At 27.4% G+C, this 17,705-nt stretch overlaps 2 protein-coding genes across 2 annotated transcripts; both read right to left on the bottom strand.

Moving 5' to 3' along the window:
• Nucleotides 1–2,819: 2,819 nt before the first annotated feature.
• LOC100262193 (WAT1-related protein At5g40240) lies at nucleotides 2,820–7,382 on the bottom strand. Its single transcript, XM_002266103.4, has 7 exons — nucleotides 6,717–7,382; nucleotides 6,566–6,628; nucleotides 6,301–6,414; nucleotides 4,215–4,446; nucleotides 3,969–4,127; nucleotides 3,652–3,803; nucleotides 2,820–3,067 (listed from the first exon to the last, which is right to left on the bottom strand). The coding sequence occupies exons 1-7, from the start codon at nucleotides 6,899–6,901 to the stop codon at nucleotides 2,932–2,934; spliced, it is 1,041 nt and encodes a 346-aa protein (XP_002266139.1). The 5' UTR covers nucleotides 6,902–7,382; the 3' UTR covers nucleotides 2,820–2,931.
• A 9,314-nt stretch (nucleotides 7,383–16,696) lies between these two features.
• Nucleotides 16,697–17,705, bottom strand: LOC100253486 (WAT1-related protein At5g40240). The gene is made up of 4 exons (XM_002266603.5): nucleotides 17,472–17,705; nucleotides 17,218–17,376; nucleotides 16,962–17,113; nucleotides 16,697–16,850 (listed from the first exon to the last, which is right to left on the bottom strand). Exons 1-4 carry the CDS (start codon nucleotides 17,703–17,705, stop codon nucleotides 16,697–16,699), a joined length of 699 nt encoding a protein of 232 aa, XP_002266639.3.

The raw sequence follows: 17,705 nt of genomic DNA, 5'->3' as shown, positions 1-17,705 counted from the left end.
TTATTTGTTCCAAAATACCAATTTTAGCTTCGTTGCTACTGTTGTTTTTAAAATTGTTTTTAAAAATTGGTTTTAACTTAAAAAAAAACAGAAAAAAATAATAATAATAACGGTTTTTTGATACTGTTTTAAAACATCAGGTTTGGGAAAGAGTAAAAATCTATTTTGAATTGAGTTATTTTTCGGATCTTGATTTCTAAAAAAATTATTTATTTAATTTAGATAATATTATTTTAATTTAACTCAGCTTTTCTTAAAATAAAAAATAATTTTTTAATTACAAATAAATGAAAAAATAAATTAGTTTTTAGTTAAATATGAATATTAATATTATAATCAAATTATAAATTTTTAATGCTTTGACCAAGATATAATTGAATTTTTATTAAAAATGTTTAATTATTAATTAAAAATAATATTTTATAACATTTTAATTAAAATTAACAAAGTTTAATTTAGTCTTACTTGATTTATAGTTTATTTATCTCATGAGAAAAAAAAAAATGCATGGGCATACAAAAGGAGGAATGATAGTCATAACTTATTTTACACCCGGTTGTTTTTATTATTATTATTTTTTGCATAATTAAGCAATGTTTTCATAATCGGATTAGTGATTGAACCAAAAAAGCTATCAGTTCATGGTTCACTGGTCGAACCGATAGTTGAACCGTGGTCGAACCGATGACATCATAAATAATAATTTATATATTATATACAATTTTAAATTATTATAAGAAATTAAAATTTTTAATAATATTTTATTTTTATATTTGACATATCAAATTCAATGATCAAGAGAAATATAAATATATTAATATTTTAAACTTTATAAAATAGAACATTTATAATATTTAAATATAAAGATATATTTAAAATGAAAAAATTATAATATTTAATTTTATCTGCATGTCTTTTGTATTTAGTATTTTGAAATTATTATATTAATTACTTTATATTATTTTTTTAATTACATTATATAATTATTATAAAAAATAAATGTGAAAGTGTTATTATACTTCTATACAATAAAATTTTGAAAAAAAAAAATCATTTTGTTATGGTTAAGTTTTAATTTTTACACCTGAAGGTATCCACTCAAACTCTCTCGTTTGCAATATTTTTTTCTTCTCACTAACTAATCCTGCATCGAAAATGGATAAAAAAAATATGTAGGGATTGTAAGGGTATAAAAGGTATGCAAGAATCATTAACTCATAAGACTAAAAGCTTATTAGGTTTAATGACAAATGAGCTAGATGGGCTCCTCATAGAGTAACCTAGTTCCTTTAGGAAATGTTGTCGTATTGGTGCAAAATACATCAAAACCTTTTTTTGGCATAAAAAAAAAAAAGAAAAAGAAGTTTTTTTGGCTTATAAAAAAAATAGTTTTTTTGGCTTAGGAAAAAAAAAGGGTTGAACTGTTCAATTCACCGGTCCGATCACTAGTTCAATTGGTCCAATTCTAGTTCAACTAATCCGATCAAACCAAAACCGTGACCGACTAGTCCAACTTGGTCCGGTTTTTAAAACCATGCTATCTAATTATTTAACTCATTGATAAGTTCAACAAATTAAGCCTTATTTGATTTAAAATTAATTTGTCTAGAAAAAAACTTGGAATAAAGATATTCTTAATTGCATTATAAATTTTATTTGAATGAGAATCTATTTTTTTTATCGAGAAAATTAGGAAAAAAAAAATATAATTCTATATAGAAGAGAGGAACATGATTATTCTAACTTTTTTTTTTCTCATAAATTTATTGTATTATTTGTATTTGAGTAGATTATTAATCTTGTTAATGAACCAATACATTACATTTTGTTTGATTTGGAATTAATTTGGTCAATAAAAAAAGTTTAGAGAAATATAATTATGAATAAAGAAGGAACATATCAAAATCATTCTGAATAAGTTTTGGTTTATGACTTTTAAATATTAATTGGATAGGTTTTGAGTTCCTTTACTTTTTACTATTAATTAGATTGGTTTTTATAGATTATATGTATTAAGTGTTGTTGATTTAAAATATATTCGTTAAATATAAAAAATTAAGAGAAATTAAAGGAAATTAAAAGAAAGATTGTTTCCACTCTAGTGGTTGGTGGAGAGAAATATTAAAAATGATATTTTATTTTATTTACTTCTTTTTAGAATTTTGTTATATTTTTATTTTTGTTTCTCTATATCGTTTTATCTTTTAAAAATAAATTCTACTAATTCTTTGAAAACTATTATTCAACACTTTGTTTTTAAAGATAGTTTTTATACAAGTGGTAGACTTATTTTGGAAAAGATTTTCATTTTTTTTTTAAAAATTAATTAAAATAACATAAGTATTAAAAAAAAATTCACTTCCTAAAATTTTATTTTTTTTTTATAATAATCCAAAAAGAAAAACAAGATAATTAATAGGGTTTGAGTGGATCATGCACCCAATTCTACAAAAACAATGTTTATTAGCATTGAATTACTAATTTTTCTAAAAATTTAAGTTTTCATTCCAGAAAAATTTAAATTAATATCTAATGAAACAAATAAGAGAAATACAAATTGCAAAGAAACGGCTCAAACACAAGCCTCTCGTCAAACCAAGCTCCAATACCACGTTGAATTACCAATCTTTTAGAAAGTTTAAGTTTGTAGGATTTGAATTCGGATTTAATATGCATATCAAACTCCTTGATAATTAACATCTACACAATGTAATTGCTATTTTTTATGGGGAAATTTGTGCATGAAAGCTTTATACTTGAATTGACCATTCAAATCAATAATTTACAGTAGGAGTCAGAATTTGATGAACCAAATCTGATTTGCAACAAAGTGTGATAATCTTATTCAACTTGGGTGTTGAAGGCACGTAACATGATTATACAGTAGGGACGAAAAACAAAAACCTACTATTCATGCTAGTTTCTATTTCTCTATACGGATACATCTGTCTGGTTTTGCAAGAGAGGGACCTTTCGGCTGCATTCTAACCTACCTTCTTCTGCCTCTTTTGCCTTTCCCCACATCACAGCATAAAATCCAGTTACAATTATAATTGCTCCCACCAAACTGCAACCACATTCCACAACAATGCCACTCACATTTCCAGCAGAAGACAGAATACATCCAAGAAAAACGAATATCCAGCTCAAAATAACACACTTTTCCCACTTCTCCTAACCGTAGGAGTCATCTACTAAATGCAAATTTCTACTACGGTTACGAATGCAACTGGGATGAATTGGCTCAACTCAATTCTATGTTTGAATGGATTTGGACAATGTTTTTTAATACTTGAATTGAGTTGGTTTTGGGTCAAGATTCCAACTATTCGAACTAATTTAATATTTTTATAATATTTATAATATATATTATTTATATAAAATATTTATTTCTTTTTATTTTTTTTTAAAAAAAATATCAAATTATAATTATATTTTATATTTTTCATAATATATCATTTTAAGATTTTGTTACATTTATTATTTAAATCTTAATATAAATATATAGATATGTCAATCTAACCAATCCATTCAAGTTGCAATCCTACTTTTAGCTATTCGTTTCTCATCTATTAGCAATAGCATAGTCATGTAAATGGGCACAAATAAAAACTAATGTACATTAAGTTTGGAGATTTAGATCAACCATACCTTCCAAGATGAAGAGCATCCCCTGAAAAGATGACGCCCATGACAAAAGCGAATACTATCCCTAAGGGCTTGAACATGGAACAAAAGAGGGGTCCGGCCCTCCGCACGCACCATGTACACATGCTAATGCGGATTACATTTCCAACAATTGCCTACGTAGCGGAAAATTCAACTTCGTTACTAAATAGGCATGGGTATATATGTATCCTCTGCAATGTGATTCCCCCACTGAATTCTTATTGATTCCAAGGGGGAGGATATGCACTACCTTGGGCTTGGAAATGTAATAAAATTAAGGGAATTTGTTGTTTACTCACGGAATATAAGACAGCAAGCAACCCCACATCAAGTTTTAACCTCCAAGCGCTAGGGTCTCGTTCTGCAACAAGAGAAATTGCCAAAGATATGATAGAAATAAAGAAGCAGTAGAAAAAGGTTATGGTCAGCACTGCTGGGTGTTTCTTTAGGATCGTGGCCTGCAAAAGCAAGGGGAAAACTATATTTATTATTTGAGTTTTTGTTTTGAATTTAATTTCAGCTCCAAAAGAAAAAGGGAAACCAACCTGCAAAATGTACCACATTGAAGCCAACAAAGATTCATCAGCAAGAAGAAATCCTCCAAGGACCCAATGTGATTGGGATGAGAAAATTTGGTTAGATGAGTCAGAAAATGAGGATGAGAACATGATTGGTGGGCCCTTGTAGAATGTCACAACAAATGCCCCTGCAACTGATACCAAGGCTCCCACTGATTTAGCTAGGCTACTTGATTTTTTCAATTCTAGTTTTTCCATCCTAAAAACACACATTTGAATCAGTATCAGTCTCATACTTTGTAATTATAAACCATGGCTATTTGGTTAAAAAGGCAAAATAATTCCCAACTCAGAAAAATAACCCCTACCCTTGAAAACCTCAATTTATTCTTCCTTCCAATTCTCCCTTTTTTTTTTTTTTTTGTCCCCTTTATTTTCCTCTGTTCTCTTCTTTATTCTTCCCTCTAATTTTTTCTTCTCACATCTTGTTATCTGTCCAAGTATAGCATCATCCATCAATAACAATTAAGCATAAAGAGAGTTGTTTAGATTTAAAAATCATTATGGAAGTTTTTAATCAACAGACAAATTTAAAGTTTATTTTATAAAAAATTAATTGATAATTATTATTTATTTTAGAGTGTATTTGATAATGATTTTAGAAAGTATTTTTAATATTTTTAAAAATTTTCAAGTATTAAAAATGTTAGAACATTTCCAATAATCATTGTTACGTGTGCTTTTAACAATTAACTAAATATTTTCTATACATTTATAGTATTATTTTTACTTTTTTCCCTTTAAAATGATTTATTACTTCTTAAAACCTAGTATTTTCAATATACCCTACAATAACATTTACCTATCAAATTTCTTCAAATTTTAATACAAGGGTGCAACTCAAATGAGCTAGATTGATAATCAACTCAAACTCATTTTTCTAAACCCAATCCAACCATTTTTTTTAAAAAAAAAAACTGACTTAAACCCATATTAGTAAATATATACTCAATTTGATCGGTTTAATGAGTATTATATAAATTTAACATTTATTTCACTAATTACTTTTATTGATCAAACTAAATTTAACAAATAAAAAAACTATTAATAACATTTTATTTAACTAAAAATATATAATCTTTGCAGATGAATATGTTAATATGTAAATTTATATCACCCTTTAGTTGGTTAATTTAATAATTATAATTCTATGCAACAATCAGTAACATGACTCAAAAGTTCTAAAATATAAACAAAAATAAAATAAAACAAAAAACCAATAGGACATTTTAAAGTAATTTCCTAGTAAACAATCAAATTAAGAGTCAACAATATACTTCATGTATATTTTAAGAAGAAATTGAAATTTCAATTAATAATCATTATTCAAACAACCCATCACGACTAAAAAAAGAATAGCTTATTTAACACGCTCCTAGAAGTAATTTAAAACATAATAGCAAAAGAAAATCCCAAAAAGAAATATTAAGAAAGACAAATTGATTATTCATAAAGTCAAAATAGCCAACTCTTTCAAGGTAATATCAATTCCAATGTTATATCATTTCCTATAACATCTAAAATGAAATGGACATTAATACATTCTATTAGTTGACATTTATTTATTTAGTACAACATTATTAAATTAAATTAAATTCGGTTTGATATTTTTTTTGTCTAAATCTAACCAAAAAGATAAATTACACAATTTAAATTTAAAAAAAATGGTTTGGAATTGGGTTGGATCGAGCTCATTTAGTTTGAATATCAAGGTAAAACAAAATATCGAAAAAAGATAGGTAATCTACAAAAGCATGTAATAACAATGGTAAGAACTTTAGAGATAGAAAATTATCCCACCATGAAGTTAGAAAAGAAAAGAAAAAGAAAAAGAAAAAGAAAGCCATCATTGGTCGTAGTGAATAATTTTAGGCATCTTATTTGCATAATTTTTTTCAGAGCTCGTACCTGAAATTTGGTGGTCTTTTTGCTTATAGATGTATATATCAACATCATGGCACCATCCTTATTATTTTTTTCTCTTTTTGAGAAGTAACCTAGAAATTAAGGCATATTGGATGGTGTTTTTAATCCTTAAAAACAGGAGCAAGACCTGCAAATGACGGCAAGTATGAAGGTGAAGGCTGGAACGAGGTTCAGCATTGCTGAGCCAAGTGTAGGAGAACTGTACTGGACACCAGCATATCCAAATATTTGAGCAAAACATCTGCAAAGAAAAAAGAGGCAGAAGTCACCAAACCTCTCTCTGTCCAGAATGGAACTCCACTTGGAAGTTCATTTCCATCCGAAATTTCTAGCCAAAATAAAACCCACATGAGAATTCCATAAATAAGTTTAAATTGTTGGATTTTACAAACCCAATCAGGGCGAGCAAGAAGAATCTGCAGAGAATGGAGAAGGTCAGCGGAGGCCTTGGAGACCTGCCGGAAATGACCAGAGTAAAAAAAAGAAAACGTCATAAAAAGTGTCAGTTGCATGAAGGAATGAAAAACAAAAAGAGATAAAGACCTGTGGAAGAGAAGGGAAAGGGGGAGAAGGATGACGGCAGAGATGGCGTTAGAGTAGAGAACAAGGACGAATGAGCTCAGGCCATTGGACATAGCCATTTTGCTCACTATCATGTTGGTAACTTGAGTAAACACCACAATCACCATTCCCAGAAAAGGCAGTGAAACAGTTCCCATCACTCCCATTTTCCTCTCTCTCTCTCTCTCTCACTCTCTCGAATTGCCTTACTTGGTGTTGGGATGAGAATTAAGAATAGCCCTGAAGATATCTGTGTTATATAGATCATCACATCATTTGGCTTGATTATGATCTTGATCTGAGCTCCAACTTAAGATAACATGCGGGAGAAAGGGGACCTATATGGCCGGCCTGAATCTCCAAGGCACAATGATTGACAGGGCAAGGGACGGCAAGGGACGGGACCACATATTGGTCATCTCCAAGATGGCGTCTCCAAAATCAGAGAGAGGTTGGAACAACGTCCTTTCGAACTGACTTTTGATACGACCTCATTTTGATATCCTTCACGCTCGCTATTTTCAAATTGCTTGATGCTCTTAAGTCATAAATCAACCCTCCCTCGTACATCATAGCTGTGAAAAGTGGGAGATGAATGAGAAAATATGAGCTTCCATACAAAAATGCTAACTATGTACTTAACAGAATATCCGGATCATTAAACCTAAAAAAATTAAAATTTTATTTTGAACCTTGGTTTTACATACCCATTTTTCAATTAGTTAGGTGGAGACTATTTCCAATAAAATCACCCTTTGAGTTGACAGGTGGAGACCTTTTTCAGCAATCACTAGTTGATTTGTTAGGTTGAGATCTTTTCTCCTTTGTTACATTAAAATGAGACAACTGTCATTAATAAATGGTTAGAATACAAATTGCCTTTTTAGAAATTGTCTTTTCAATTAATTAATCTTTACAATCTAAATAAGGTCTTTAAAAAAAATTCAAAAGAAAAATTATAACTTATGGTACTAAATGTTCCTAAAATACTTGATTGGTGAGAATTTTTAAAATGCTTCTTCGTGAAGATTTATTTGCTAGCTATTTAGTGTTACTTGGAATTTATGTACTAATTAATTGTTTGACGTTCCAATGCCTCATTAGGACTTATATGTGTAGTTCATGAATCAAAGAAATTTAATCAAATTTTAAGTTGCCACTTTTCATCAAATTAAATTATTAGGTAAATATAGATGTATCGTTGTGTATGGGATAGTGCAAAGTTAGATTGTTCATAATTGTTATCAGAGCAAAAAAAAAAAACAAAAATCATCCATTGATCATTCTTGAAGGAACAATTTGTAATGTCTCGCCAATTCAACCTAGATATACTCCTAGAAGGGGTAAGGGAGAATATGAGTTGAGTGCTGGTTACTTCTTCAAAACTTTGACTAATGTGAGAAATGAATGCAATACAATAAGTAAAGAAGGATAAGGGAGAAGGTATTGCAAATGATATTTATAGTAGTTGAACAATTCATCGTTCTCTTCAATTTCAATCCAACTTTAGAAGCAATCCACTAATATTCAAAAATTTTAAACCAAGCTTTTCCTTGTATGCTTGGGTTTTAATGTTCCATTGAACCTTTACAATTATTTTTATAAGTGACTGCTCATACTTAAATATTCCTCTTAAGTTCCTCAAAAGAAATAAGAATTTATAACAATCTTGATAGCAAGATAAACTCACAAGATACAAAAGAAATTTAGGACTGAATCAAAGGTGTACTAATAGATTTGCAAGTTGTTTAAATTGAATTTAGTCAACAAGACTTAATGAGAATTTTTGGTAAGTAGGCAATTGAATACTTCAGTTCTCTTATTCATAAATGTACTTCCTGTTGGGACGTCATTTGTTTGTTTGGCCTTGGTGCCTAGGCTAGAGCCTGCGCGGCGCCCAGAGTGGCCTCCCCAGGATTCGAACTTGGGTCCATGCCTTAAGGACCTTTAGTGTGCCCTCCTGGTACCATCTGCGCTAGGGAGGCCACTCTAGTAGCGCAGATGGTACCAGGAGGGCACACTAAAGGTCCTTAAGGCATGGACCCAAGTTCGAATCCTGGGGAGGCCACTCTGGGCGCCGCGCAGGCTCTAGCCTAGGCACCAGTGCCAAACAAACAAATAACGTCCCAACACTTCCAAACTCATATTTGTGTGTAGGAAGCTCAAAACCCTTGTTATGCTCAATTTGGGTTTAACTAGTTGAACAATCGGTTTAGATCGAGCAACTAGTTCAATTAGTTAAACATCAATATGCCAACCCTAGGAGCTATTAACCCCTTTGACCAATTCCTAATTGGCTCAACTAATTCCCCTTGTAGCTTGATCGGTTGGAGAATTTTGTAATATTTAAAGTTAAATAAAATTTGAGAAACCACGAGAATGCTTTCATAAATTTTATAGACCCTCTAAATATGTTTTTGGAGAGATTTAGGACTCACTTTTGAATAAAACATGAATTCATCCATTTGTTTAAAAAAAAAAAAATCAATTCAAGGCATGTTTTGGATGATTTTAAAAAGGTTAAGTGTGAAATATTAAAACTAACCCTAAGGCACCGTAGCCAATGTAAGCCAAGGTCCTAAGGTCTTCAAAGTGTCCAAGTCTTCATTTATCCATGATTGTCCTTATTTGATACTTGACTTATAGCTTATTAATTCTTTAGAATCCTCAAAAATAAGCTTAATGAACTATTAGTATCATTAACTTTATTTTTTTTTTATTAAAGCTTGATTAAGGAAAAGCCTAGGCTAACACAATTATGTTATGTTTAACTCTAAAAAAATTAAAAGAAAAAATGTTAAGAAAAATAATTTTCTCATATTTGATTTTATTTTAAATAATATTAAAAAATCAAATATAATTAAAATCAATTATGAATTTATGTATTTTCAAATTAAATTAAGTGAAACGAGTTTAAAATAGCAAAAAAATAATTTATCCATTCTATATATTTTTTTTAATTTCCTTTCACTTGTATTTTTCATCGAATTTTTAGAAGACCAAACATAATCTTAGTCACCCTTGTGGAGATGGTCAATCATTCCTTTAAGTGGTGCATTAATAGGCTTTTAAGATTTTGTGGATTAATTGATCAGTTCTTATGGACGATCAATCAACCACATTGGAGACTTGGAAGCATTTTTATAAGATATGATTGATTAATAGGTTCTTTTGGATTATCAATTGTTCACTCAGCTGGACATATTTTATACTGGGACCAAATTGGTCTCCTTGGATTTTCTAAATTCAAATTTGATTTTTAATTTCTTAAAATATCCAAAATCATCTTGGCCCAAAGGTGACCATTCTAGGATTATTTTTTACATAAAAAGTACCTTCTTAAAATAAAATATAGTAGCACTATGTGAAGAATTTAAGAGAGATATTAATGCATTCCCTTAGATAACCAACCATTGATCAAGTTGCATTAGAGAATATCAAGAATGTACAAATCTAATTAAGAGGATATTTAATAAATCAATTTAATAACTTAATATGTTTTAACAATTTAATTTTAAGTTATTAAGTAGATTAAACATTTTTGGCAAAATAACTTAATATTACAACTTAAATTTACTTTTAACTTTAAATATTTAGTCAAACTAATTAGTTTATTCTCAATTTCAAATATTTTTTATTTCGTTTACCCACACTAGTGTGAGTAAATTTTTGAATTATGATTTCACATTTATTACTCATTTTTTATAATAAATATTTTATCATTATCTTATATATCTACAATATTTTAAATATAGATGTTTTATAAATAAATTTATAGCTTAAAATTAATAAAAATAAATATAAGTTAAAATCAATGAGATAAATATTAGTTAAAATTAATGAGAGTAAATATGTTATTTGATGATTTAAAATATATTTTAAGTTAATTTTACGAATCTTAGTACCTAATATTTAAAAGTAAAAAAATAAATAATTAGTTTTAACTTAATAATTTAACTTAAAGTCAACTTAAATTATTAAGTAATGAGTATTAAATTTTATCAAACACCCATTAAAAGATTTTTTGTAAATCAACATAATAATTTAATAACTTAATTTAAGTTATTAAGTGGATTAAACATATTTTATAAAACAACTTAATATTACAACTTAAAGTTAAAATAAATTTAAATATTAAGTTAAAATCATTCATTTATTTTTAATCTCAAACCTTTTTACTACATTTGTCTACACAAGTGAGAGTATATTTTACAATCATGATTCCACATCCATAACCCATTTTTTATTGTAAATATATATATTTTTTATTATCTTATATATCTACAATATTTTAAATATGGATGCATGTTTAACAAACAAATTTATTATTTAAGATTAATGAAAATAAATATTAATTAAAATTAATGAAGTTAAATATGTAAATTTGATGATCTCGAATAAATTTTAAGTTAATTTTACCAATCAAACTTGATACTTAAAATAAAAATTAATTAATAAGTTTAAAGTTAACAATTTTAAAATAATTTAACTTAAATAAACTTAAAGTCATGAAGTCATAAGTGTTAAGTTTTGCCAAACACAAATCTCATGAATGATATACGCGCACATTATGAATCTAGTAAAATTTTGTAACTCTTGATATCATTTATTGGACTACTTTTTATAACATAAGGCTAGTACTAACTTACTAAGGAAAGACTTTTTGAAGAATGTTTTCACACTAAATTTTATTATTAGACTTTTTCAAGAATGTTTTCATACTAAATTTTGTTGTCAATATGTGTGATTATGAACTTAATTGATTGAGCTCTGTTTCTCATTCTCTAAATTGGATTTAAAGTTGGTTGAAAATCAATCATAGCTAAGTAGGAGGCCAATAAAAAACTAAATAAATAAATAAATAAATCTAATCTCTATCTATTAACCTCATTTTACATAGTTATATAATCAAATGCACATTTTCCATTGGTATCATAGTGGGTCAAAACTATTTCCCAATCCCCACTTTTCTTTGGAGGATTATGAAGCCACAAAGTATGGACTCTTTCATTAGTTATCCACCTTTCATCAATAAAAATAACAAACACCATTGGAAACTCAAGAAGGGATTTTTTTTTTTTTGAATATAATGTCAAATGAAAAAGTTTAAAGCCATTGAATTTTTATGTTCACCTCTATTGGTTAATACAAATTTTTGAAGGGTTTTGGATGGTGTTAAGCCTAAAGAAGAACGAGATACATAAGATAATTCAAATAGAGAATGTAAAATGTTAAAACCTTATACAATATTAATTTTTAGTGTGAACAATCCTGAGTTTCGTTACCATTAGCAAATCAACAAAAAATGTCTAGAATATACTTTTGTCATTAAATGAAAAAAAGAAAAAAAAAAAAAAAGAATACTCAAAGTAGGTGCTATAACAAGTTATTCAATAGATTACACAAGTGCATTAACTAGGAAATGAGTCTAACTTTAAAAATCATATCTTAAATATTAAAGAGGGTAGAAACTCTAGTACTATTCCTAGAATGTCTAAGGGTCAAGTAAGCAAAACTCCTAATGCTAAACAAGTGGGGGCGATGAAAAATGATTCAGTGTAGTACCTATAATAACACTCAAGACTTATAATATGACTAAAAATAAGTAATTTTGCTCTACATTTGAGGAAGCCACACTTAGAGATGGGAACATAGCCTTGGTGAGGAGCAATTGTTTAGTTGAAAGGCTAAAAGTCAATTTAATTAGTATCAATCATATTTGCAATAACTAATTTGGTGTGAGGTTTTCCCAAAAAAAAAAAAAAAAGGAAAGAAAAAGAATAATAAAAAAACAAGTGTGAAGTGTAGATGATCAAGTAAAATGATTTGTCACATCCCAAAATTTGAATTGATCGTCAAGCCTAAGATCAACATCGCGCTCTTGATTTCAAACCTATAAAAATATGAACAAGAAGAAAAGATATGAATTTCATATTAATTAGACTCCATTGATTCTAAGAAAAGTCATATTATACAACATATCTTAAAGAAGCCCCGATAGATAATTTATCATATATGCCATATTAATAACTCAAATAAAAGAGCATAAGAAAGTATAGCATCTTATTCCACAACTCATCTTATCATGCATTAAATTTAATTAAAAATGATTAATGAATTAATTAGAAGTGTTTATTCTAACATTCACGCTCAAGAGCCTTCGTCCTTAACCTCTATCATATCATAAAGGTTACGTTTGGTTGGTGGGATATGATAGAATAAGATTTATACATCGTAGGATATCATATCCCATTGAATAAGATATGTATATCCTAAGATTTGATTTCCAATAGGATATGATATTATTGGATATACATATTATATGAATATAATATTTTCAAATAACATATCCAATAAAATATGTTATATTATATTATATTTATATTTAGTTTGTGAAATGAATAAAAATTAATATGAAATACATATTATGTTTTCAGGTTTAAAATAAAAATTATATCACATTCAAATATTTTTTATTTTAAAAAAATGAAATTTCATTTATGTTTAACCATATTTATGATTAAAATATTTAAACTTTAAAAATAATTTTTTTATGTTATTTAATATATATAAATAATATATATATATATATATATATATATATATATATATATATATATATATATTAATATTATTTTATAAATATTTTTTTTAGTTTTTCTTTTTTAATCGTAAATTTAATTTATAATAAAAAAATTTATTTTATAAAATAAATTTATTAAAAATAAAGAATTAATAAAAAAAAAAAAATTTTGGTACATGAGATATGTATATCTCATATCTTCTTATGTGATTAATATATCCTATATGAAATAAATGAAAAATAGAGGATGGATAATATATCCCATCACTTATCCTATCCCATGTTTGGTTAAAACATAAAATAGTATAAGTGATGAGATAATTTATCTTATTTCATCACTAACCAAATATAAGATAAAATATACTATATCTTATCTCATTCTATATCCGGTCAACCAAACGTAGTCTAAGGATACATCCGAAGGGGTTTTCTGAAGGAATATTTTGAGTCTTTAACCAGTAAGGGCAAAATACTTTTCATCCTTTCAAAACCCTCAAGCTAGGATCATTGCCATGTAGTATATTAATATCCATAATTATCATATTTTTTTAATATACATATTAATGAGTAAAATAATATGATATGACTCGAACATTATTAAAAAAAAAAAAGTTAAATCAATGAATGAAATTAGCTATAATGCCAGCATAAAAAAATTTCAAAAAAAAAAGAGGGAAAAATAATTAAGGTTATAAAAATCTAAAATATAAGGAGTAATTTTGTAGGGTGGGTGTAATCACTTAATGGGTAACATAAGGACATTTTTTTTTTAAACCTTTTTTTCATATTAAATTTTAATAAAAACCATTGATGGGCAAAGATATAATGTTAGTGGGGGAGGTCTCACTCCCCTTCCAAATCAGTCCAAAGAAGAAATTATTTGCAGAGAATCTAGCTAACGCATTCAAAGAAAAGGCTAAGAAGTTGATTGATTGAGATAGGGAGGAGAAGCATTGCTCATCTTTTTCTTTTTGGAGAATGATATCATACACCATTTTGTTGTGAAGTTTCAACACTGTTTTTTCTTTTTTCTTTTCCTCTTCTTTTTCTTTTTGGAGAATGATATCATACACCATTTTCAATTTAAAAATTAAATCCCCAAAGGCGAGGTAGCGACAAGATGAATGTTTTGAAACCCAAGGGTTTTTGGCTTCAACCCCTTTTATGTGCAAAGGAGACTATCTATGCATGTAAAAACAAAGGATTATCATTTTACATGGCTTCTAACTCCTAAGGATGGAAAATTCCAAACTGACGGTGACTTGAAAGATTGTCATCCATGCTTTTAATATTACCTTTGATTACATATTAGATATATTTTTACATGTATGATTTTTTTTTTAAATACAAGTTTAAAAATAGTTTTCTACTCTGAAAAGAAAAACAGTTTTTTTTCTAAAAAAAATAGAAAAAAATATTTTAAGTAAACATTTTTTTAATTATTTTTTAAAAATAACCATACAAATAAAAAATGATTAAAAATAAAATATTATGGATAAAAAATATTTTTAGAACACATTTAAAAACATCGACATTGCAAATAGACTTTTATTTTATAAAACATTTTTAAATGCATTTTCTCAAAAACTATTTTTCATAATTTTTTTTTTCAAAAAACACTTCAGATTGAGAAAATGGGTTGTAAATTAGCATACCAAATATTTCAATATAAATTGCTTAACTTGATCAACTTCCAAATTTTGTAACTTTCTAACCCTTCCTTCTCTATTCAAATTGTGGACATTTTTTGTTTCTTATGTTTATTTTCAAGTCATGATGCTTGGATTATGGATTTGGGTGCTGTAAACCACGTGACAAATAATCCAAATTACTTACTAAATATTATCTCAAACTTTTCGGTGACCAATTTGTCTTTTTTGCAAATGATTCCTTTAGTCCTTTGTTAATATAAAATTATTTTTTTCAATAATAATTTTAAGAAAAATACTTATCATGTCAATATTTTATTATCTTATTAGATGATAGGCAATGGTGAGATGTCAATAAATTTTTGGGTTAACTTGGTTATAACTTATTGTAACTTAATAATTTAACTTAAATTTTTAAATAAATTAAGTATGTTTAGTAAAATAATTTAATGATATGATTTAAAGTCTAAAGCAACTTTAAATAATAAGTAAATAATAATTAATTTAATTTTAAATTCATATCTTTATTTTACTTTTTTACTCTTATTTATCTTAAATTACCTGTACAATCTTCATTACTATTCCACGATTTTTATTATTATTCAATTTCTTTTACCCTAATTATAATTTATGAAGACAAATATGTTAATTTGATGATTTAGAATAATTTTTAAGTTAATTTTATCAAACAATTTTAATATTTAAAATACAAATTAAGTTTTAAGTTATTAATTTTAGTATAATTTTTTAAGTTAATTTTATCAAACAACTTTAATACTTAAAATAAGAATTAAATAATAAGTTTTAAGTTATCAACTTAACTATAATTTAATTTAAAATTAATTTAAATTATTAAGTAATAAATATTAGGTTTTACTAAACATTTTTTTCATTTGTATTTTTTTTAGTAGGAATGGGTAATTAATATTTTTTTATACCTCCATTTTTTTAAAATAGTTTTTAAAATTCAGATAAATTTTTTAAAAAAGTTTACATTCTCTACAAAAGTTACAATCATTTCTTTTTTTTTTTTTCTTTCAAAACAAGAAAATAATATTTAAAGTTACTTTTAAAAAATATTTAAAAAGGTACATGTTTTAAATACCGATAGAAAAAAGTAGTCAATGGGTTAATGAAAAAGAAAAAAAATGAAAAAGAAAATTAAAATGACAATGATGTTTTAAAGGGGAGATTGACAATAAAAATAGAAAATAAATTTAAAATTTTTTTCACCATAAATAAAAAATAAAGTATTTTCAGAAAAATATTTTTGACTTGTTTTAAGTTATTTTTACTTGTTTATTAAGGATTGTTTAAAAATATATATATAATTATACAAATTTAGAGAATAATTAAAAATAATGTCATATAAAAGTTATTTTGAAAACATATTTAAAAACAGAGAAAATAAGTTAAAACATTTGAAGTCCCCGAAATGACTTTTGTTGTATAAAACATTGGACAACAGTTTTAAAAAACTATGATCAAAAGTTGTTTTGAAAAACTGTCTCTGAAAGCATTTCTTAGACAAAACCTAAATGTTCATGAATATTGCATTCTTTTATTATTTAAAATAAAATTTCGTACAAAATATTGATTAAAAAAAGGGAAGATGGTTAATAAATAACTAAGATGAAAATTGTACATCACATGTTAAATCAGCTATCAGAAAGTATTTGCTCAAGACAAATTCAGGGCGCAAGTGTTTAACATGGCTTCCTACCAGAATTCTAAGCCTGGAAAGTTTTGTTTTGCAAAAGAGGGACGTTGTGGGAGGATGATTCCATGCCATGGGCTGGGACGTCTTCAAGTAGCGTCTCCTCTTTATCCTTCCCCCACATCACTGTATAAAACCCAATAGCTATTATAGCAGCTCCAACCACACTGCAAAACATTTCAGTTTTGTCATCCGAAAGAAAAATGATGAAATATTAGTGTCAATATTGGTGTCATGATTACTAGCCATTTAAGAATTGAAAACAAAGAAGATGATACCTTCCAAGATAGAGAGTATCTCCAAGAAAAGTGACCCCCATCACAACTGCAATTATGATCCCAACTGGCTTAAACATGGCTGCAAAGAAAGGCCCCTTTCTGCGCATTACCCATGCAGAAGCAACACTTCGAAGTCCAACTACAAGAACTGCCTAGAGATTAAGCAACATGCCAAGTTATTGCAGTTTCAGGCATGAAGAGAGACGGGCCGCTTTAAATGCTAAAGAAGAAGATCTGTCATGGTTCAGGCACTCACTGAGTATACAATAGCTATCAACTCTATGTCTGGTCTTAATCTCCAAGCGCTTGGATTCCTTTCTGCCATCAGAGAGACTATGGAAGATTGCATGGCCACGAAGGTGCAACAAATGAGTGTTACCATCAGCTCTGCAGGGTAGGCTCTAATAATGGAGGTCTGTAGAAAGTAAAAGGAATTCATAAGCATGCAGGATGATCAGGAATGTATATTAATGCTAGAGGAGTTTTGTATGCCCTGGTATGGTTTTTTACCTGGAAAACAAACAAAACTGCAAGCATGAAGGCAGCAATTGCAGAGAGAATACCTCCTATAACCCAGTTTGATTGTGGCAACGTAACATTTCCATTGAGTTTGGTAGAAGTTAATGAGGTGAACGCAACTGGAGGACCTTCATACATCGTCATAGTGAGTGCTCCTGTGATGGACATTATGGTGCCAATAGATTTGGCGCGACTACTGCGGACTCTCAAGTCTAGATTTTCCAT

The sequence above is a fragment of the Vitis vinifera genome, chromosome 1 (genome assembly GCF_030704535.1).
Source record: "Vitis vinifera cultivar Pinot Noir 40024 chromosome 1, ASM3070453v1".
Taxonomy (NCBI): domain Eukaryota; kingdom Viridiplantae; phylum Streptophyta; class Magnoliopsida; order Vitales; family Vitaceae; genus Vitis; species Vitis vinifera.
This window is presented reverse-complemented; position numbering and strand designations above follow the sequence as displayed.